Below are 21,633 nucleotides of genomic sequence, written 5' to 3' on the forward strand. Positions count from 1 at the left end.
TGTATTTTTACAGCATGTAATATTCTTAATACAGGAGTTGCATTCTCGTTTTGCTACTTTTACTTTAGTCAAAGATATGAATACTTCCTCCACCACTGCTGTGTTGTGGTGTTAATACTATACAATATTACCACATTGCTTTATACTATATTAGTACAATGCTAAAATGCACTACATTATATGCAATGCCTTCTATTGACAATGTGTTGCAGTATAACATAAAATGCCATGCCATTCTACCATTCAATGTTGTATTATCTGTACTGCTTTCAGCTACAAAACTATAAACTATTACAAGAAAATTGAAAAAATAAATCTTCTTTATTAAATGTAACTATTGCTTGAAGTTCAGATCATTTTAGTCAGATGTGTAAGTGGCACATCCCCTCTGGAATATTTAGTCCAGCTGAAACATCCCGCTCACAATAAATAAGTATAATTGCTGGAATGACCTGGGGACCTTGCCCAGCTCTGAGGACCCTAAATCATCCAGGGCCTCAGTTTAACAGTGTCCCTGCTGTGTAGGTGGACACGTCACCGTTGAAGAGGCTGCCGGGTCCTGATCTAAAAACAGGCCCACCTATATTTTTAAGCCAATACTGACCTGGCGACTGCAGACACCTCAGGAAGCAGGGTCTTTGGCAGGACATGAAAGGGAGGGTTGAGAGAAAGAGAGAGGGAGAGAGGAGGGGTTGGATGGATGTTGATGTCACTGGATACCTCTGCTCACAGATGCTGTCTCTGTCAGGTAACGTCACAGGGTACTAGTTGTCTAGTCAGACAGTTCTTCATAATATCCTAAACTACAGATTTGGTTACTCTCCCCTGTTTTCTGAAAACTACAGAAATATTAAGATCAGGCCTACTTGAGTTTTCTCCCTTGATTGTGATTGTATAGAATTTGAAAATGTGTCTCCCTCTATTATATTACCGAATCGTTTTGTATGAATGTTTGAATAAATAATGGCAGATATCAACTGGGCCCAAATAGGGCCCAAGCACACAGAGCTGTATTGGTTGTACTGTTAACGCCATCTAGTGTTAGCTCACTATATGAAGTGCCGACTAGATCCATCTCCAAAGCATGACCGTAATGAAAAGGGCAAATGATGGCTTAATCGATCAGATTTGACTGTCACAGGCAGATGGAAGGGCATCAGACCCCTTTTCAACCTCTTTGCGGAGGGGCTCGATGAGCTAATTAGATCTCTCCTCTATAGCTCATCTAATGATAGGCGATGTTCACATCCAGTGGAAGAGAGACACTTGTCGTCTAGCACAGAGGTTGTCCTGTGTGAGGTTAAGGCAGATTGGCAGTGTCCTTTCCGCATGACCGCCTCCACCAGCCTCGGTCGGCAGGGACAATCCGAGACCAAGCATCGCACTTGAAACGAACCCTTCTGGACTTCATGTTTTCAAACGTCGGCCGATATGGTCAAAGTCATAAAGGATGCAGCTCATCACATTATAGTGCACAAAGCAAGGTGACATAAAAAAATGACTGTCATGGCCTGTAGGCCCGCGTACCATGTATGCAATGTATATGGGATTTACGACGGCTGGTTTCTGCACCTACTGCAGGGATCTGAAGGAGCGCATCCACCTCCTCTGTTGCAGCGATGCGCAGCCGTGCCGCATGACTCACAGCGGCAGAAATGGCACGGATGTAAACAGGAGGCGGGCTCAGGTAAGCCTAACCTGTACCTGTCCAGCCAATGGGGCGCCGCGTTGCTCTGCCTCCGTCTCCAATCCCGCGCTTTTCATTGGTCCTCCACCGCGTCGATATTGTGTAAGAGTGAAGGCGCAGCTTCGCAATTACACCGCGGAACAGAGGAGAGAGAGAGAGAGGGGGAAAAATGATTAATCTGTCAAAGGCGAATTTGTGTTCGGGACGAGACCGCTCTGACATTCAGCCGACCGGAACCAAGCCCACAGGCGAGCACAATTAATGCACAGGAATTTGCGATCAAGCTGATGCACTGCCATAGCAGGTGGCGCTTGTATAATCGTCCAGGGTCTCGTCACTTGTCGTTGCTGCCCGAGCTGCGCGTCGTTTCAGCACTGGACAGCGACCGGGACCACAGGACACCGAAAACACCGAGTGAATCCTGAGGCGGGGTAGGCTCACAACAGCGCACTAAAATGTGTGATTGTTACTATGATATATTTTCAGACGACACTATTGTATATTGTGTGTCAACGTCTATCTGCACCCTGCGAACGATGCGTTGTTTTTGCCTTTATCACGCGCTGTTCGCGTGCGATTTGTGGATTCTGGAGGGCACGAGTTTGTTCAATGACACTGTATACGGAGCCTATAAAGCTCCACTCATCAAATGCCCTTCAAAGTATATGCTTCGTGCCGCTCGCTGTGTATGTGTGTGTTTGTATGTGTGCAAGGGGGAGAGAGAGAGAGAGAGAGAGAGAGAGAGAGAGAGAAAGAGAGAGAGAGGTTATGGTGGTTGTGTTGAGCAACTGCGCAATTGTCTGTTCCTGTCTGTTCATATCTCCTTTCTCTGCACATCTCTCTCTCTCTCTCGCTCTCTCTCTTGGTGTCTCTCTCTCTCTCTCTCTCTCTCTCTCTCTCTCTCTCTCCTCTGCTTCCACAGTCGGACCGACCCTCGCTTGGCTCGGGGCAATGTGCGGCTAGATGACTTCACTAGCCTCCATCAACAAGCACCGCGGTATCCCGGACTAATATAGCAGCGCCACATCCCCCCCCTCCCCTCCTCTCTCTCTCTCTCCATTCTCATTCGCTGATCCCGAGTCCACCCGTCTAAAGGCACCATGGGAAACCGTGGCATGGAGGATTTGATCCCTCTGGTCAACAAGCTGCAGGATGCCTTCAGCTTCATCGGCCAGGCCTGCAACCTGGACCTGCCGCAGATCGCAGTGGTCGGCGGTCAGAGTGCAGGGAAGAGCTCCGTGCTGGAGAACTTTGTAGGCAGGTAAAATTGACCACCATAAATAGGATAATCCCTTCTCCGGTTAACCTTGAGGATGACATAAGAGGCCTATGGAGCCAATCTCTGTGCAGAGTTCAAACCATTTCTCCCCAGCTTTAAGTCACTGCTGCTGCACCTTCTGATGATGTCTTTTAATTATGTTACGTGTAGTATTGTTTTTTTTCTTATACACACAAACTGTCAACACTGTCCTGTGGCTACTGACAGAGGAGGGAAGCAGTATTTGGGTTACAGCAGCACCTTAGGGATTTCAGTCCAATCAGTACCAACTGCAGTCAGGCTCTTCCAAGGTCCTAGAAATATCCACCTCTTCCTCGTTTGGAGGGCATTCAAATGCCGTTTGTCTCCTTAAAAAATAATACTGTCATGTTCTTTGACCGATACGAAATGCAGATTGTGCAGAGACATCTCACTGCATGAAACCATTTTAAAACACCATCCTGCTCCCACTCCCGAAAACACACATGCATATTCATCATCTTGCCCTGGATTTTGGGCACCCACAACAAATAAATTATGAGTGGATGCATTTAATTTGATGTTTTTTTTTTCAAGATAATGATAAAGCATTCATCAACAAGGAGTGTGATTCTGTTGATAACAGAAATTCAAGTGTTTATTTTAGTTTAAAGATAGATCAGAAACACAGCCACTTCCCACAACAACTGCCCATTGGTAGAATATGATGCGCTTATGTCTGCTGCAAGAACCTTTTTTGCCGCTCGACAATACCGCACCATTCTGTCTTATAGCCCATGCATTGCACATTTTAATTGATTGCTAGTTTAATATCAGAATTTGCTGAAAAACTACCTCTCTAAATTGACTCATTTATTGTAGCATTTATTTTTTTTGCTGTGCAGTGTTTGTGCCAGTTGATAAAATATATATAAAAATTAAAGGGTCACTCCGATCTTACACATAAAGGTCAGTTTGCTCGTCATGGACAACACTGTACCCAACCTGTGAAATCTGCTGTTTAATGTCCTCTGTGATTCTGGAGGAAGTTTTGCAATATCTGAGTAGGTAACTCTGACGATTTCATCTGATTTAGGCTGTAGACTAAACATATTTAACAGTAAAAAAATGTGTTTATAAACTGTGGGTATTGATTTTGAAAGATGAGAGCAGGGCATTTCTCATGAAATATGCTATTGAGTTGCAGTACAGTAAATGTAGGATCCAGTGTTTTTGGAGCTTTATCATGAATGTCTCAGCCTCTGATGCTTCAATATTTACCAGGATTTTTTTCAATCTGGGGCTCACAAGTTCCCCAATTTCGTGGAAGTGCAACATTAGCTAGATTGTCTTCAGTGCGACCGAGTAGTTCCTTTCTTGAGCAGTTGTAACATGCATGTTTGCAGTTCCAGATGGATGAATAGATTTTTCCTGTTCCAGCCCTCATTGAGAGTCGTGATGCTGAGTAATGAGTCCATCTGTCCAGAACTGTCTCTGCACCGTGCTGAATGGACAAGCAGTGGGCTGCATGGTCTTTTTTTAACTCATCCCACCATAGAGAGAGCTCCGAGGGTCGATATGTGTTAATAAGGTTTTCTTGGAGCAGACCTCTAGCATAGGAGGCGGCCGTGATGGCTGTCAGTTGTGTGGCATGCTCTCGCGTGCATGTGCACACACATTCACACACACACGCACACACACACAGAAACGAGTTGGTGTGGGACCCCTCAGGAAATGGTGAAGTCATCGTTTTTAAATGAGAGCGCTTCTTGTCAGCAATGCAGCTCTTCATTTTGACCTGATGTTTAGCAGGTCACATTGTTCTGTACTGTTGGGGAACTTGGTTGTTGCAGCAGCAGCAGCTGAAAGCTGCAGGAGTTACTGTGTTCTAAAATGGCCCCTATTCCACTCAGAGTACGTTGAACTGGCGTATAACATACCGGATGAGTGACACTGAAAGGTCTACAGTAACTTGCATATAGGGTGTAATTATAATATATTTTCCCTCCAAGAGTTCAGAGTGAAAAAAGCCTCAAGATGAAATTATCAGTATACCACCAATAGCTATCCGTATAGTCTTTGATAAATGTCTATATAAACTGTGGTTTGATATAATGACTTTTGATTGGTCTTTCCTCAGGGACTTTCTGCCCCGTGGATCTGGTATTGTCACCCGCAGGCCCCTGGTTCTGCAGCTTATCAGCGCCACTGCAGGTGGGCGTACACACATTTACACACCCACACATGCTAGCATGCGCACATACACACATATGCAGCCTAACCCTCTGCCCATTTTTAAATGGCACTGTTTTTTTCCTGGCATTTTTTCCCCTCTCACACTGGCATTCTTTTTCTCTCAGACACATGCAGCACAGCCACCACTAATCCCAGTTTTATATCTTCATTTTCATTCTCTCAGAATGGGCTGAATTCCTCCATTGCAAAGGGAAGAAGTTCACAGACTTCGATGAGGTTCGCACAGAGATCGAGGCCGAGACGGACCGTGTCACAGGGGCCAACAGAGGCATATCTCCCGTCCCCATCAACCTGCGTGTTTACTCTCCTCACGGTGCGAAGCTCATCTCCCTTCCTTTCACTGTCAAGTAACAGCACACAATAACACTTTTGAATTAAGGGATATTGTGACAAGCTGTGAGTCATCATACTTTCGCTTTTTTTTGTATTATTAGCTGGCAGAAAATGTTTTTAAAAAACTGGGTCACTAGAAACACTAGAATGTGGTTTTTCTAGCAAAATAATTATACAGTACATGAATTCATTTCTATGTCATTGAGGAGTTTAAGGGAGGCAGCTTAACATATTCCTTTAAGCTTCTGAGTTAATATGGCTAAATATGGTATTTTAATATCCAGCGCTATACTGATGCTATGCTGATGCTATACTGATGCTATGCTGATGCTATACTGATGTTATGCTGATGCTATGCTGATGCTACTGATGTCCTTAGATTGTTTGCATTGTAAAAGTGAATACTGTACTTTATAACCAGAGCCTTGAATTGAAGTGAATTTGAAATGAGCTCCATTCAGAATAAAACTGATTATGTGAATTGTTTAGAATTTTTTATTTTATCTTATCTTATCTTATCTTTATTTTTTATTTTTTTTGATGTTTTACTACAGCTGAAAAATAGGGCCAATAGTTCTAATTTAATTAAAATGTTTCCTGCTGTAGGGGGCAAAGTAAAAAGTCCAAGGGAATAACTAAGTAACTTCTGAAGATTGACTAACAACAGGCTACAGAAATGTCTCACAGGTTATGGCCGGCTCTATTTATATTGCATTTCTGTGTCCGTGCAGTGCTCAACCTGACTCTCATCGACCTGCCGGGGATCACTAAGGTGCCGGTTGGAGATCAGCCCGTCGACATCGAGCAGCAGATCCGGGAGATGATCATGCAGTTCATCACCAGAGAGAGCTGCTTGATCCTGGCTGTCACTCCGGCCAACTCTGACCTGGCCAACTCTGATGCTCTCAAACTGGCGAAGGATGTCGATCCACAGGGTAAGACGAGGGCACGAGGGCATGGAAAGGTTATTGGGAGTGAAGGAGGCTTAGGACAGATGTAGGATGTTGAATGGAAGTGAATGAAGCACGTAAAAGGAGGCCTTGTGGTTCGTGAAACTGACCTTAACAAGACATCTAATCTCCATCAGCTGCAGGGATGGTGCTTAGTCTCTGACCTGGTTCTCTTCCCTACAGGGGTCGATCAAGTGTCACATTAATATTAGAAAGGAGGGTCTGAGAGAAGGGGGAAAAGAAGAATAAGGAGAGCATCAAAAGATAAATGAGGAGAGAGGAAAATGAAAATCAGAAAGAGATGGGTGAAATTAAAAAACACAGAAGAGGGTGACGCTAAGGAAAAACAAACAGTGTAAGTGGGATAATGAGGAAGGGTAAGAAAGGAATCAATTTACTGCTCAAGAAGTTTGACCTTCAGACAGGAGGACACAGGAGAGGAGGATGAATTAGCTACGAACAGGAGGTCTTGGACAAAGTACCCTTGTGGGAGGGATGAATAATATCAGGCAAGAAGAGTGAGATGGAAGAATATAGAAGGGAACAGAGAGATGGGATGGTAACAGCCAAAGATGCTTGGAAAGGATGACGTGGCGGAAGCAGAATTAAATGGGAGTAAATAAAGAAGTACGCAAGAGGGAAGGAATAAAGGAAAGGAAAAGATAGATGTAAAGCTGCATTGGAACTGGGCAAAGGTCTTTAAAGTGCTCAACAACAATCCAAAACGCAAATATATTCAATTTACAATGATATAAAAGAGAACAAAAGCTCCTATTTAAGAAGATGCTACGAGCAAATGTTTGCATTTTTACTCAGAAAAGTGGCCCAAGCCATTAAACGATTATGAAAATAGTTCCTTTAACCTCCAACAAGCGTTTCTAAATTCCCATTACAATCTTCCTCCCTCTTTTTAACCCCTTTTCTAGGTCTGAGGACTATTGGAGTAATCACCAAACTGGATTTGATGGACGAGGGCACAGATGCCCGAGAAATATTGGAGAACAAGTTGCTGCCGCTGCGAAGAGGTGTGTGACAGTAGAGTGAGCTATGCAAGCCAGAATCACTTTGGCTCTTGTACTTGATTTTTTCTCTTGTAACACTCTCAAAGTCTCTCACTGTGCTCTTTATCACATTGTCCAATAACTCTGTTCTTGTTCTGCCTCCTTTCACTTCACCGCTTGTCTTTCTGTTTGTCTCGCTTGTGGTATCGCTTGCCTCTATCTCCCGGGATTAACATTCATTATTTCTCTCAATTTGTGTCCATGTTTATTGATTCCCAGGTTATATTGGAGTGGTGAATCGCAGTCAAAAGGACATCGATGGGAAGAAAGATATCAAGGCAGCACTGGAGGCTGAGAGGAAGTTCTTCTTGTCCCACTCATCATACAGGCACATGGCTGAGAAAATGGGCACCCCACGACTGCAGAGAGTGCTCAACGAGGTGATCATAGATTTACTCCCGGTGCTTTCCCACATGCACTTTACATAATTAATAAGACGGCGGCCGTGTTTTTTTCTTTCTCCCTCTTCCATTGTATGGCACATCAGTGTGGGTGTCAGTACGTGGAAAATGCACTCACTCTTTCTAGTTCAGCTCCTAATAATTCATCATTTCTCTCAGACAGGCACTCCATATTTTCTCTGCTGTGTTATACATTATCTACGGTTACAGTGAAATAGACAGTCTTTATTGGTAAATCACTGTATACAGCCAAAATGCAAATAACATAATCTACTTATTGACTCCCATGTGATTATAATTTGTTTCATTTTGCTGGCTTTGTGTCTCCACAGCAATTGACCAACCACATCCGGGACACCCTGCCAGCTTTCCGCAGCAAGCTGCAGTCCCAGCTGTTGGATCTGGACAAGGAGGCCGAGGAATACCGGGGATACCGACCTGATGACCCGTCCCGCAAAACCAAGCAGCTGTTGCAGTCAGTGCCCCCATTTTCTCACAACAGCAGCATTTACTTGAGACTTTGTTCATAAAAGCTAAGTTTCCTACAAAAGGTTTGACCTCAGGCAGAGATTACTTTCTCTCATGGCCCCCCATTGCTTATCCGCTCTTATTTTAGATGTTAGAAGAAGTCACTGCTGGTCTTTTATTTATTGTGCTTTTTTTTTTTTCCATTGTTGTGTTTTCAGGATGGTGCAGCAGTTCTCTGTGGACTTTGAGAAAAGGATTGAGGGCTCAGGGGATCAGGTGGACACAGTGGAGCTGTCTGGTGGAGCAAAAATCAACCGCATCTTCCATGAGCGTTTCCCCTTTGAGCTAGTCAAGGTGACATGTTGCACATAGAGGAAGATCGCACACTGCAAAAAAACAAAAACAAATGAAATAATCTACTTGGGTACAATTATTTGACCTCTTTCAAATAAATATATCTTTTTTTTCAAATTTGAAGATTTGTTGGCTTAAATATATTGAGCTAACTGGAATCCCATCGTGTATCATTTTTTATATGTAAAATTTACACTCTTCCCAGGTTGCTAAAACTCCCAACTTCCCAGTTTATGACGTCATTGTACTCAAAGATACATAGCTATGGCACCTGCAGTCATCTGCCTGTCCTGTCCTCTATGAAGACTATGACACTCAGCTCTATAAAATTCCTGAAGCAAAAGAAAGTGCAGCTGAACTAATGACTTCTTTTTTATCTCATTTCAACACAATTTAGTCTTGAAGGCTGAATATAAAACTAAATTACACATTTTGCATTTCTATTTCCTCTCTATACACACCTTATAATGTCCTCTCTTGTGATTTTTTTAGTGAATGAGCCCTAAATATCTTCATTATTATTAACACATTTTCAAACTCATAGTACAAATTTCTCTCTCTTTTTTCTTCTTATAATTCTTCTTTTTTACAGTTAAATAACTCTGTTCTCTGTATCTGCTGTCTAAACTCCTCTCTGTTCCCTTCAGATGGAGTGTGATGAGAAGGAGATGCGTCGTGAGATCAGTTATGCCATCAAAAACATCCACGGTATCAGGTAGAAATGAATATACCCTACTAAAACAACATTTCTCATTTTCTATACGCCCTGCGTTGCACCACAGCCTCATCAGTTTTTAAAAAACTAAAATGACATGGTTTGGATGGAAATTTGTAAACAAGGGAGGAGCCTATCGTCATTTTTATGTTCTGTCCAGCCTCTCTATGTGTTTCTATATTGGTTCAGCGGCGGTTAGCCACCACAGCCAAAAGAATTGCCACCCAAGCGAGAAATCTGACATTTAAAGTAACACCACATTTTAGCCTGAAGTCCCTTCAACGACAATCGCTGGTCTAATATCTATCATGACTGTTTTTTAACACATCAACAAAAGTTTTTGCACTCACCCCTTTATTACTGCAACCACAGACTACCACAGAATATATGCTTCATCACAATTATACCTTTTTTTCCTCTTCTTCTTGGTGGGTGTCAGGACTGGACTTTTCACCCCAGACATGGCGTTTGAGGCAATTGTGAAGAAGCAGGTCATAAAGCTGAAGGGACCCTGCGTCAAGTGTGTGGACATGGTCATCCAGGAACTGATCAACACTGTGCGCCAGTGCTCCGACAAGGTAGCTCATGTGGTTTATGGGGGATTTTGAAATCTGGAGGTTAACAGGAAGGAAAGATGGAATAATGAAAGAAGGAAAATGAAAAATAAGCTCACTGTTGTTTCTGAGTTCTTTTTTTAATTATTCGTTATTCCACATTCCTCATTGCGTGGAGTGAGTGATAATCTGTAACATGTGTTTTCAGCTGGATTGCTTCCCCATGCTGCGCGAGGAAACTGAGAGAATTGTGACTACACATATCCGAGACAGAGAGGGTCGGGCCAAGGACCAGGTAACACTCAAACATTAGCAAACGTTAGTTTGCAATTATGGCTCTACACATTCGTTTATGAGGGAAGGTCTGTGGCAGGTATGCACACGTATCTCAGTAGCCAGTTTTATACCCGTATCTGTCATTGTATTGTGATAGAATTATAAACAAGTTACCAATTAACCAAAAAGATTACTGTTAATACACATTCTGTATACCATAATACATTTAAAGAAATAGTTTTGGGATGTTTTGAAGAAGATCAATGCCACTGTCATGTCTGTACAGTAAATATAAAGCTTCCACCTGTAGCTGGTTAGCTTAGCTTAGCACAAAAACTGGAAACAGAAACAGAAACAGCTAGCCTGGTTCTGTTTGAAAATAACAAACTCCACATACCAGCATCTCTAAAGCTCACTAATTAACATTTTATATCTGTTCAACAAAGCTAGTTGTAAAAACAACACATTGTGGTTTTATGTGCCAGACAGAGACAAGCTAGCTGTTTTCCCCTGCTCCCAGTCTTTATGCTAAGCTAACTAGCTACTGGCTACAGCTACATATTTTAGCGCACAGACATGAGAGTGGTTTTAATTTTCTTATCTAACTCTCAGCAAATAAGAGTCTTTCCCACAATGTCAAACTACTATTTTCCGTCAAGAATGACTGCTTCATGTTAAATGTTTTGTGTTGTTGCAGGTTCTGCTGTTGATAGACATCCAGCTCTCATACATCAACACTAACCACGAAGACTTCATTGGCTTTGCTAAGTAAAGACTCCATCTATTAGCTTGGCTCCACCATGACAGATCATTATGAACAAATGTTTAGATGATTTCATTTCGCCACCCGGGGAATTATTTTCCCTCATTCTCTCTCCTCTACATTCACCCTGTCTCTCCTGCCGTCTCTGTTTTGTTGTTTCTCCACCGCAGTGCACAGCAGCGGAGCAGTCAGACTAATAAGAGCCAGAGTTCAGCCGTAAATCAGGTGAGCATTTGTCATGTCTTGTATGTCACACAAACAGCAGAGCACACGAGGTCAAGGGAGTACTGCACACCCACACAGCAGCAGGATGGCTACTGCAGAGAAAGATCAAAGAAATCTGATCCAAGATACTCTTTCATTTGAGTAAATCCTTTGTTCACACATTTTATGTTTTATACATTTTAGCCTTATGTTCTCTTTGATTTTGTTATTATTATTTTATATTTTAGTCATGCATGGTGTATTATGTTTAGTGGGGCACCAGTTGTGTACAGTGGTTTGTTTTGCTTATTTGGTTTTATGATTTTATCTCATTAAAAGAATCCCATTGGGTTCTATTACTTTATGCCACCATCATCACTGGTGTTGTTGTTGTTGAGACGTTTCCCTTTGTTTGAACCCTTCCTGTGTCATCAAGGTGCCACTTTGCATTTCATCCCCATCCCTTAGTGAGAATCTCAGCTGCCCTCTTATGGGTTTGTGTTGGTGAGTATCACTCATTGTGGGTTATGGTTTGCATTTTCATTTGTGCCTACAATAACACTTCTGCCCATTGGGTGGTGCTCTCCAGCACCACTGCTTTTAGAACCTGTCTTTTTTGGGGGGTTTTCCGCTCTTGACGGGTTCAAGAATTCCAAATTGGTTGTGTAAGCGACTGTTGGGCAGAGGCATTTCCTTAAATACTAGTTGCACTATAAAAGTTACCATTTTTTAGTGCCTCAAGGTTTCTAAATCCCCCACATTCTGTTGCAGGCCTCCTCTCCTCCAGCATCAGGCCTGATTGTAAGAGTTTACTCTCTAGCCGTTAACTCTCTAACACCTCCTCCACCCACCAGCGCCCGAAGACTACAAGGGGTTGCCAACTAGAAAAATAGAAACTAAAAATCTCCTTGGTTTTGGCAGTTAATATATTATTTCTAAGACTAAAAGTGTGAGAATGATTTCTGTGAGATCGAGGCACTAAACAGCCCTCTAATGTTTGCCTGTGACAGAAAGGCTTTGTAATGATTTGGGTAACCTCCTTAGTGAGTCTTAGGCGGTGCAAGACTGACAATAATCTAAACTAATAATCACTTGGCACTGTGCCCACAGGCCTGCTTCTGTAGGCTTGGAGGGTTTAATACACCTAACACAGTTTGACAGACACATGCTTTATTGTGTGCTTGAAGCACTTACACAATGGTCACTTAACAAGCTAACACTGGCCTCTGCTTGAAGCATTGTCAACACGGTTCCTTGAATGAGACTGCACTGACACACAGTCACATGCTCGGCTCCGAGTGAGTCACAACGACACGATCACACACCTAACCTGACCTCCACGCACATTTCATCGCAATTCATGCATCGATTACCTGCACAAATTCATTTTGGCTAGCTTTAGCCAGGATGTGTTGAATGAAGTTATTGTTTTAGAGGCGAGTGAGTTGATTTTTACAGATGAAGAGCTCCTGTCATCCTCCTTTTTTTTTCTTGAGTTTTTGAGTTTTTCTTTTCTTTAATTTACTTTTTTTTAATTGTTAATTTTACATTACAGCAATTTCTGACTTTTCTGACCGTACCCTCCGCTCAGGTCATTCGCAAAGGCTGGCTGACCATCAACAACATCAGCATCATGAAGGGAGGAGCCAAGGAGTACTGGTTTGTGCTGACTGCCGAGAGCTTCTCCTGGTTTAAGGATGACGAGGTGAGCAGAGCAACAATATTTTTTATAATGCCAATGGATCAAACCACTCTTAAAGTGAAAGGGGTTGCTCGTAATAACAAATCCATAGAGAATTTTACCCTGACTCTGCAGTCCCACCTCGGCTTTACAAAGCATTTTATGGTCTTTCAGCTCAGAGTATTTAGCAGCTGAAGAGACAGATATTTCCCTCAGGAGTTAGAGAGTTTGTGGTCTTGTTTTTAAATTCATATTTATGACCTTGATGCTCAGATCAGGATGAGGATACAATAAGAGGTCAGGTAATATGTCCCAGTTCTATGTTTGCTATGAATGTGTCCTGGTGCTAAGGAAGTTACTTTAGAGTGTGAAAATGATTGAGAAAATGTGAAAAGTATTCTTTGTGGAATTGCTCTTTATGTATTTAACAAAAACAAAACAAATCAACTAAAACCGATGGATTACAATCTGATGTTTAGCTGAATGGAACCAGGAATTAAATTCATACACATGGTAGATAAATAACTTTGATCTCATGGATGAATTTTATTATTTTTTATTTCCATTATCATTGATAATACATCATAAAGACCAACAACAGCATACTGGGTTTGGAGGAAAGCACACCATTTGTGCCGTTCTGCAGCATTTGGTCCGTCCTGCTGGCTTATTAGGCGGGCTGATGTCTATCTGCCTGTCTGTGCCTGCTGTACAGGTTGGAGGTTATTCTGCACAGCAAGTGTAGATAGGCAGACACACTGCAACTCCTTCAGCCAGTTGGTGTTGTTGCTGCACTGTTGTTTTCATTATTGGACCTTTTTTAGTGTCTTACCAGGGTACAGTACAAAGAGAAATACACAGAGTACAATTTGTATTTGTGCAAAAGGAACAATTGATGGAGACAATGGTCTTCTCTCCAGCCTGGATTATAGAATGGATGGGGTTCCACCTTAATGTGGGTCAATGAACTCACTCTTTGTGAGCATTTAGCCTTTGTTGAAGAGTCCCTCTTACATATGTGAAGACTGAGAATGTGGCCATGGTTCTTGTCGTTCCATTCATCTTTCCCTTTGTCTCTGAGTTTCCCTTCTTTTCTCTCTTTCTTCTCTCCACATCTCTTTCCACTTGGAGTTCAGGCATTCACTTCTCCTCTGTAGATTTGGAACAGCCCCAATCCCAACCAAATGTTCACTATCACAGACACCCAAAATAAATGAACGCATACTCAGCCCTCAGAGAGCACATGGGCCGCACAGCACTGCGTCTACAGAATGTCATTTGATACGTTAGTGCGGTAATATAGGAAATTATAGACTCCACTGGCTTTGCCTTGTATATTTCTGTTTTACACCCCATGAACTTTCTATAGTCGCATGCACGTGCACACTCGTGGATACACACACACACACACACACACACACACACACACACACACCCTCCTCACTCCTGTGGTTGGCAGTTACTTTGGAACTGCTCACATTCTTGGCAGGAAAATCGCAAGTTTTAAATCCAAACATCAGCCTCCAATACTTCGGCAGAGAGAGACCCCTCTATTAAATATCGATATCCTAAACCTTCAACTTCATAAGCAGCTATCACTTAAGGATACTGAGTCGCTGTTTTGTCCCAATATGATGCGTAATATTTCACATGCAACAGTTACGAAAGTTTCAATTTCCCCACAGACCAACGACGCAAGAGCTTACCTAAATAGAATAACACTCATTTAATGGACCAGTCAAATGTAACACTGTGTGCACATATATTCTTTGTGCACTGGGGCTCTTGCACCATCTGCAGAACACTTTTTCTACCAGTCCTTTGCAGTTATTTGACACCACAGCAGTCTAGTTTACGTTGGCGTCCTTTGCCTTAAATCGTCCAACTCCATTTTGGCCACCCACTGAAATAACTTCACTGGAAGTGTCTGACTGTATTTTTTCAAACTCCACTTGATTGATTGGCCCTCATTCCTAGATGCTTTGCAGCCACACTCGCTCCTCCCCCTTCCAGGGGACCACATTTTCATCAGAGCACCAGCCTAGCAGCCACTTACTCATTCATACTATAAATTATGTGAGCTCGCCATTTTGTGAGTTTTGACTTTGCGCTTGCTCAAAATTTTGATTCTTTCACACATTTTTTTTTTCACGGCACGTTGTCAAATCTGCAGTTATTGTGGAAAATGTGTGATGTATGTTTATTCCGAAAAGAAGTGAAAAGAAAGTGGCGAGTGTTAGAATGCACTTAGGACAAAATACAGATGAATAATACAGATTATGAATAGATGAAAAAAAGCAAAGGGTGAGACAGAAAGAACAGATGCAAATAAAACACACATCTTGAAATGCCAACAGAGAGACAAAGAGAGTGACACAGAAAGACAGACTGACAGAAGAAGGTCCATGCCCAGTCTAACCAATGTGCAGACTACTGTACACCAGTATGATAATGAACAGGTAGTCTGAACACTGGGTGGACGGAGCCGGAGTCAAGAGCCGGGCCCTGTGTGCTGTTTTCTGCCATTCCAGATGCTCGCGGTCGGCTCTGTCGTCCGTGCCCTCCCTTCGCCCCTCTCCATTTTGGCAGCAAGGATCCGGTCTATCGAAAAACCCCTCAAAATTGCGATTTGCCTCATCCGTGTTTGGAGCCTTCCCCAGCCTTTTTGGTGCTCGTCTCTTGGCGTGTTTATTTGTTTTGGTAGAAGTTTGAGCTCTGGGTCCCCTCGCGGTCCGGTTTGGTCACGCCGGCCATGAAGAGTATCCAGCCTTGACGTGGCATATTCGCTCAGACGACTGGGACAGACTGGCTGCACGTTCAGGGAGGGGGTATAACAAAAAAGAGGGAAAGAGAGAGACCGGGGGGGGAGGCGGGGTGTGAGTAAGTGAGTGAGGAAGAGAGAGGAAGAGGGAGGAGACCCATGTGACCATATTTGGGCCGTAGTGACCCCTTGGGGAATACAACACCGAAGAGTCCGCAGAGTTTTCTTGTCTTGTCTTTTTGGTTCTCTCTTCATCCTATTTAAGTCTTACCTGCGACCATCTACCACCTCTTCCCGGACCTTCAAACCAGATGTGGGCTTTCTTCTGCAAATCTTTTGCAAATCCACTTATGTGTTCCTTCTTCTCGGTCTCTCCTCCTCCTCCTTCACCCGCCGTCTCTCTAACTTCTCCCTCCTTCCCTGGTTCTCTGTGTGCTGCTAAGCACTACCAGATGTTGAGTTTTAACGCCAGGCTGTCATTTAATCTCTCCCTCTCTCCCTCCTTCTTCCTTAAAAAAAAAAAATCAGGCAGGAAGTGGGCCCCTCTGGAATGGAAAGAAAAAATATTGAGAAAATATAGAGGGGGAGGGATAAAAGAAAAAACGACAGAGAGTTAAGAAAGATGGAGGCTAGGATGGAGTGTAAAAATGAAGAGCAGAGTTTCATCAACCTAAGCATCCGTCACAGGCCCTCTTTGAATGTGATACAGCTGTGCTTCAGCTTCTACCTCCGAGGAGGAGCATTGTGTTTGAGCACTGGACCTCCAGCGCTCACATAGATCTGCATTTTCCCCGTCTTACTTAGTTTACTCAGCCTTTAGCTACCAGCTCTCCTTGGCAAAACGCACCGTGAAGAACGACTGTGTCTTGACCCGCACTGTAATGACTTCCACATGTGCTCTCCTTCTCCCTCTTCTTTCTCTGTTTCTGCTTCCCCCTTCTCCACACACTCTCCCCCTACCTCCCACTCTCGTGTCTCCCCCATTCCTCCTCCCTTCGGTCACCCCCTTTTTTCTTTGCTTTCCCCCTCTCCCCCTTTTTAAAAACCTGATTTCACCTTTCTCTCGTGGACATATTCTTGCACAATTGGCAATAATTTCATTGCACAGGAATTCGTGAAAATAAGAAACAGGGCGAACTGCTTTTGTCCTAAAAGTGCTCGTGATCCATACCTTCTGTTTTCCTCATTCACAGGAGAAAGAGAAGAAGTACATGCTCCCTCTGGACAACCTGAAGGTCCGCGATGTGGAGAAGAGTTTTATGTCCAGCAAGCACATATTCTGTATTTTCAATACAGAGTCAAGGTCAGCTGGGAGATCTTAACATTTTAACTTCTGCTTTTCATGTGGCCGCAAATAAAACAAGACTTTGGACATAAATCACATGCAGTAGACGGAGTTAGAGAGTCCAAGGCCTGTGTGCCGGCTGAAATATGTTTCGGATTATGCATTTTGCACAGTATGTATGCATGATTGCAGGCTTGGGCAAACTGGAACTATTTGTAATACATCTACAGCTCAGTTTAAGAAGTTTGTTCTTCATATTTAGTATGTTCAAGAAGTACAAAGAAGTGTAAAATAATTGTTTACAGTACCAAATATTTTAAAGTGAATTATAGCCGGGGGATATTATAAAAACAAGTTACTTGAGGATCTTGAAGTTGTTATCGTGGGTTGATAACAAAAACAAAGGAAAAAGCCCAGACAGGACTGTAATCTATCCATGATATGATGAAGCTGTATAAAATGTTAAGTATCAGGCCTGTGTTTTCAGTAATTGATGCAGAACGTCCTGTAAAATGTTTTATGGAAACTCGGTTTCTTCATCCCTCTTGGCTCGAAACCCAAAAAAGGATTAAACAACAAAACTTCCCATATGGAAGGAGGCACATAATCTAACACAGTCAATACTTCCAGATGTCAGAGTTGATATATTTTTGTTATTTTTGCATTAATGGGGAGCATTGTCTACATGTTTTGAAATAGGTAATTGTTTAGTTGGTTCAAATTGTAATGTTCATTTCATTAATTGGTGGTGTAAAATGAGTGCATATTCTCCTGTGTCATGGTCGTTTAGGAATGTGTACAAGGACAACCGCACCCTGGAGTTGGCCTGTGACGCTCAGGATGATGTGGAAAGCTGGAAATCTTCTCTCCTACGTGCCGGGGTCTATCCTGAGAAAGTCATGGCGGTTAGCGAACTCATTCATATCCTCCACTCAGTTTGTCCTTCACTATCTGGGTGACAGTTTCTTAGCTTTGGTTCCCCAGTTCCGTCTGATCCTAACATATTATTATGTACTGACTTTACCTGTCCTCTTTTACATTATTTTCATTTTATTTCCCACCACATAAATATTTTGCTCATTTTTTTTAAATTTGAAACTTTACATATTTAAACATATTTTGCAGGGCAATACTGGAAATATACACATTTGGCAAATGGGAAACATTTTTCCTTAGTTTACTAACATTTACACTTCAGAGAGTTGCTGTGTTTTATTTCACACACAATGTACGCATCCAGTATTAAATAGTCAGTTTCATACAATGCACCCAATACCTCTTTTAAATGTAGCCCCGTCTCTCATTTTCTCTCTTCCCTTGTTTGAAAAGTATTTCTACTTTCTCTCTCTCTAGGTTGAGAGTGAGACCACCGCCGCCACAGAGAATTTCTCTATGGACCCTCAGCTGGAGCGTAAAGTGGAAACCATTCGTAACCTGGTGGACTCCTACATGGCTATTGTCAACAAGTGCATCCGGGACCTCATGCCCAAGGCCATCATGCATCTCATGATCAACAATGTAAGAAAAAAATCACTCAGCTGTTCATTTATATGGGCCGTGAAGACAGCTTTCTTTTATATTACTGTATTAAAGTACTAATAGTGACATGATATCCACTGAGTGAAGAAAAAAAGACCATCGGAAGGCCTGTACTTTTTCTTCATTTTCACAATTCTGATTCATAATCCTGCACTACCTCTTCCTGCCACTAGGTCAAGGACTTCATCAATGCAGAGCTGTTGGCCCAGCTGTACTCTGCAGGTGACCAGAATGCCTTGATGGACGAGTCCCAGGAGCAGGCCCGGAGGAGGGATGAGGTGCTGAGGACCCACCAGGCCCTGAAGGAGGCCCTGGCCATCATTGGTGATATCTCCACCTCCACCATCACCGTCCCCATGCCTCCGCCTGTTGACAACTCCTGGGTGGGAGGTCCAGGTGGTGCTCGAAGGTAAAGTTCCTAGAATTAAACGGATCATACATGCAAATGCAACCTGCAACCATCCTTTCTGTCCTAAACATTATCCAATGCTATGTCTTCTCTCCTGCTCCAGGTCTCCTCCATCCAGCCCCACTGCCTCCAGGAGGATGTCCTCAGGCCAGCGCCCGGCTCCCCGAGGGGCCCCGCCACCACCAAACCGCCCAGGACCCCTGGGGCCCTTCAATAACACTGCTGACAGCCCTCAGGCGCCCAGCCGCCCAAACAGGGCCCCTCCTAGCATCCCCAGGTAAATGCAACCTTCACATAACTTATCTATCAGGAAGATGCAAAAAAAACCTGCTCTTCTGATGCCTTTGAGGATAGGGAAGAAAGATTAAGACCATATAACTACAATTTCTCATTGGCATTAATCATACTATATTTATGTTTATCTCTGCTCAGAATCAAATCTCAGCTGCTCTTATTAAGTGCTTTATATCTGCTACTAGAGCAAGAGCTAATTCCTTTACAGCCAACAAATTGAATCTGTTTTTCTATGGAAAGCCAGCCAACAACAGTTTTGCAGGTGACCATGATGACGTATAAGTTGTAAATATTGTAAATACTGAGCTAAAAATGAAACGAGAGGTGTGTTTTTTTTAAATAGTGAAATGCTCAACAAATAGTTTGAAGAGCTCTTTCCAGGCAAATTCTTTCCCCCCTTTTCCAGTCTTTATGCTAAGCTAAGCTAACCGGCTGATGGCAGTAGCTTCATATTTAGAATAAAGACGTGACAGTGTTATCGATCTTCTCATCTAACTAAGCATTTTTGTTTTTAACAATCTTTAAATCGATGATTTTGACTCTGTGTGAGACATTGAAGAAGTTTGTACAATTTTTACTTTGAAACAAAGCATCACACATATCTTAAATCTGCGTGAAGACTAATCTCGTCTCTTTTCTTGTCTCCTTTTGTCTTATTTACTCCTCTTTTCTCATTTGTCTCATCTCTTATCTGTCCTGTTCACACTTCTCCTTACACATTATCATTCATTTTCAACCCCAAGCCGGCGGCCCCCGCCATCTCCCACAAGACAAGCCCCACCGTAAACATCTAAATGGGTTCCTCACACACTTATCTCCCTCCCTCATCTACTCCATCCCTCCTCTACTAGCCATGGCTCTGCCGTCCCGGTCCCTCCTTAGTGCAGACACTGACGTCTTTGACCCCTTGACCCTGAATTCCCTGCCAGGTGACGATGTCCATATATCTATGTACAGTATGGTACTTGTATTGTGGTGTATGTGTACATGTGCTTGTTGCTCGCCTGTGGTCCAGGTTTGCTTAGCAGATCCACTACCCAGTATCAGTCCCTGGAACCTCAATCCCCCCCCCTCTCTCACAAACCCCTCATCAAGTCAGCCACTTGCTGCTTCTACATAAAAATATGCTCAGCAGCTGCACTGCCCTACTCATTCCAAAATGCAGCATGGCACATAAGCTGCTTTTATTGCATGGGAGTGTGTACTGTATGTAGAGTGCGTGTGCGTGTGTTTTGTGTGTATGTATACGGGGGAGGGACTAATTTGCCTATATGTAGGCTGGGTTTGATTTAGTATTGTATTAATTTATTGTATAATGCCCCCTTCAGTGTTAATTATCAGCTTAATGTTCTCTTAGGAACAGAAGTTGTATCTTAGTATGTGTGCGTGTATGTGCGTGTTTGTGTGAGAGTAACTCTGTGTACGTGTGTGCGAGTGTGTGAGGACATGTGTGCATGTGCTGTCCGTCTGCATGTTTGTTGGCGTTTCATTTGTATTTGTTTTCATGGTCAAAGCTGTTAATGATGAATCATAAAACCCTCGGGGGTAAATTTAATGTTGGACTTTTGTGAGTTGTTCCTGTGTTGTAGTAGCAGCCACACACACATAGCAAGGCTGAGGAGCACCGTCAGTATTCTCTATATGGAAACAGCCTCAATAATACATTTAACCTTGTCATAGGTGTCCACCTGTGCTGTATCAATGGTCAAGTTGTGACCCTTGCAGCCTTAAGCTCAGGTTCAGATGCTGACCTGTGAGACGGAAAAAAAACAAGAACAACTTAACACAAGTTCCTTCTTGAACGAACAAAGAACATGTTTCCATTTAGCCTTTTTCTCAGGTTTGAAACTTGCAACTCCATGCCCATCACAAACTAGCGCTCTTTCTCTTTTCTCAACTCTTCTAGTCTCTCGTATTTCCTCTTCTCTCACAACCATCGAAGCTAGTCAGTCAGCATCTCCATCAGAGCTTAAGGTGGTATTGTCAATGTTCAAGTGCTTCTCTGTCAGTTTGTTATTGTGTATGTGGGCCTAAACTGTGTTCTGATGTATATAGGTAATGATAAGGAGATACTGTACCCGTGGACTATTAAGACCTCATCACGGATCCTAGCGCTTTAATCGTTCTCTGTGTCTCTATTCACTAAATGCTCTCTTCTCTCTAATTTAGACTGCCTTACCGGCATGAGTTACAATTCTGTATTGCCAAAGCTAAATGTAGAAAGAGAATTGGAAAGTTGAAGAAAATAAATATAATGTGCTGAAGAACAACAACGAAATGGTTCCAGTTAAAGTGAGATGGCATTGTTTAGCAGAGGGCATAATGGTAAACTGGGGAATTGCATCAGTTGTTATTTTTTGTGTCTCTGTATCGCTCCTCAATAAACTTCTTCCTCATAATGTCTC

General features: G+C 42.8%; 1 protein-coding gene across 2 annotated transcripts; it reads left to right on the top strand.

Annotated features, from left to right (window-relative positions):
- Positions 1 to 1,787: 1,787 nt before the first annotated feature.
- dnm3b (dynamin 3b) lies at positions 1,788 to 21,631 on the top strand. 2 transcript variants are annotated; one of them, XM_031855154.1, is made up of 22 exons: positions 1,788 to 2,118; positions 2,610 to 2,948; positions 5,065 to 5,138; positions 5,344 to 5,493; positions 6,245 to 6,448; positions 7,390 to 7,488; positions 7,744 to 7,904; positions 8,258 to 8,400; positions 8,612 to 8,747; positions 9,395 to 9,462; positions 9,902 to 10,040; positions 10,225 to 10,311; positions 10,990 to 11,060; positions 11,226 to 11,280; positions 12,031 to 12,060; positions 12,851 to 12,964; positions 16,895 to 17,004; positions 17,777 to 17,891; positions 18,340 to 18,504; positions 18,699 to 18,934; positions 19,038 to 19,211; positions 19,972 to 21,631. In XM_031855154.1, exons 2-22 carry the CDS (start codon positions 2,788 to 2,790, stop codon positions 20,012 to 20,014), a joined length of 2,535 nt encoding a protein of 844 aa, XP_031711014.1. In that variant the 5' UTR covers positions 1,788 to 2,118; positions 2,610 to 2,787; the 3' UTR covers positions 20,015 to 21,631. The 2 variants fall into 2 exon arrangements, with proteins under 2 accessions (XP_031711014.1, XP_031711012.1); XM_031855152.1 differs by lacking the exon at positions 12,031 to 12,060 and having other exon boundaries at positions 1,789 to 2,118.
- Positions 21,632 to 21,633: the final 2 nt, after the last annotated feature.

Source organism: Anarrhichthys ocellatus, unplaced genomic scaffold, assembly GCF_004355925.1.
Source record: "Anarrhichthys ocellatus isolate YVR2014 unplaced genomic scaffold, GSC_Weel_1.0 scaffold15, whole genome shotgun sequence".
NCBI classification, from domain to species: Eukaryota; Metazoa; Chordata; class Actinopteri; order Perciformes; family Anarhichadidae; genus Anarrhichthys; species Anarrhichthys ocellatus.

Coding starts and splice junctions, on each gene's coding strand:
- dnm3b (XM_031855154.1), top strand. CDS start 2,788: ATGGGAAACCGTGGCATGGAGGATTTGATCCCTCTGGTCAACAAGCTG. Junction 5,139..5,343: donor GCTTATCAGCGCCACTGCAG/GTGGGCGTACAC, acceptor TCATTCTCTCAG/AATGGGCTGAATTCCTCCAT. Junction 18,935..19,037: donor GGTCCAGGTGGTGCTCGAAG/GTAAAGTTCCTA, acceptor CTCCTGCTCCAG/GTCTCCTCCATCCAGCCCCA.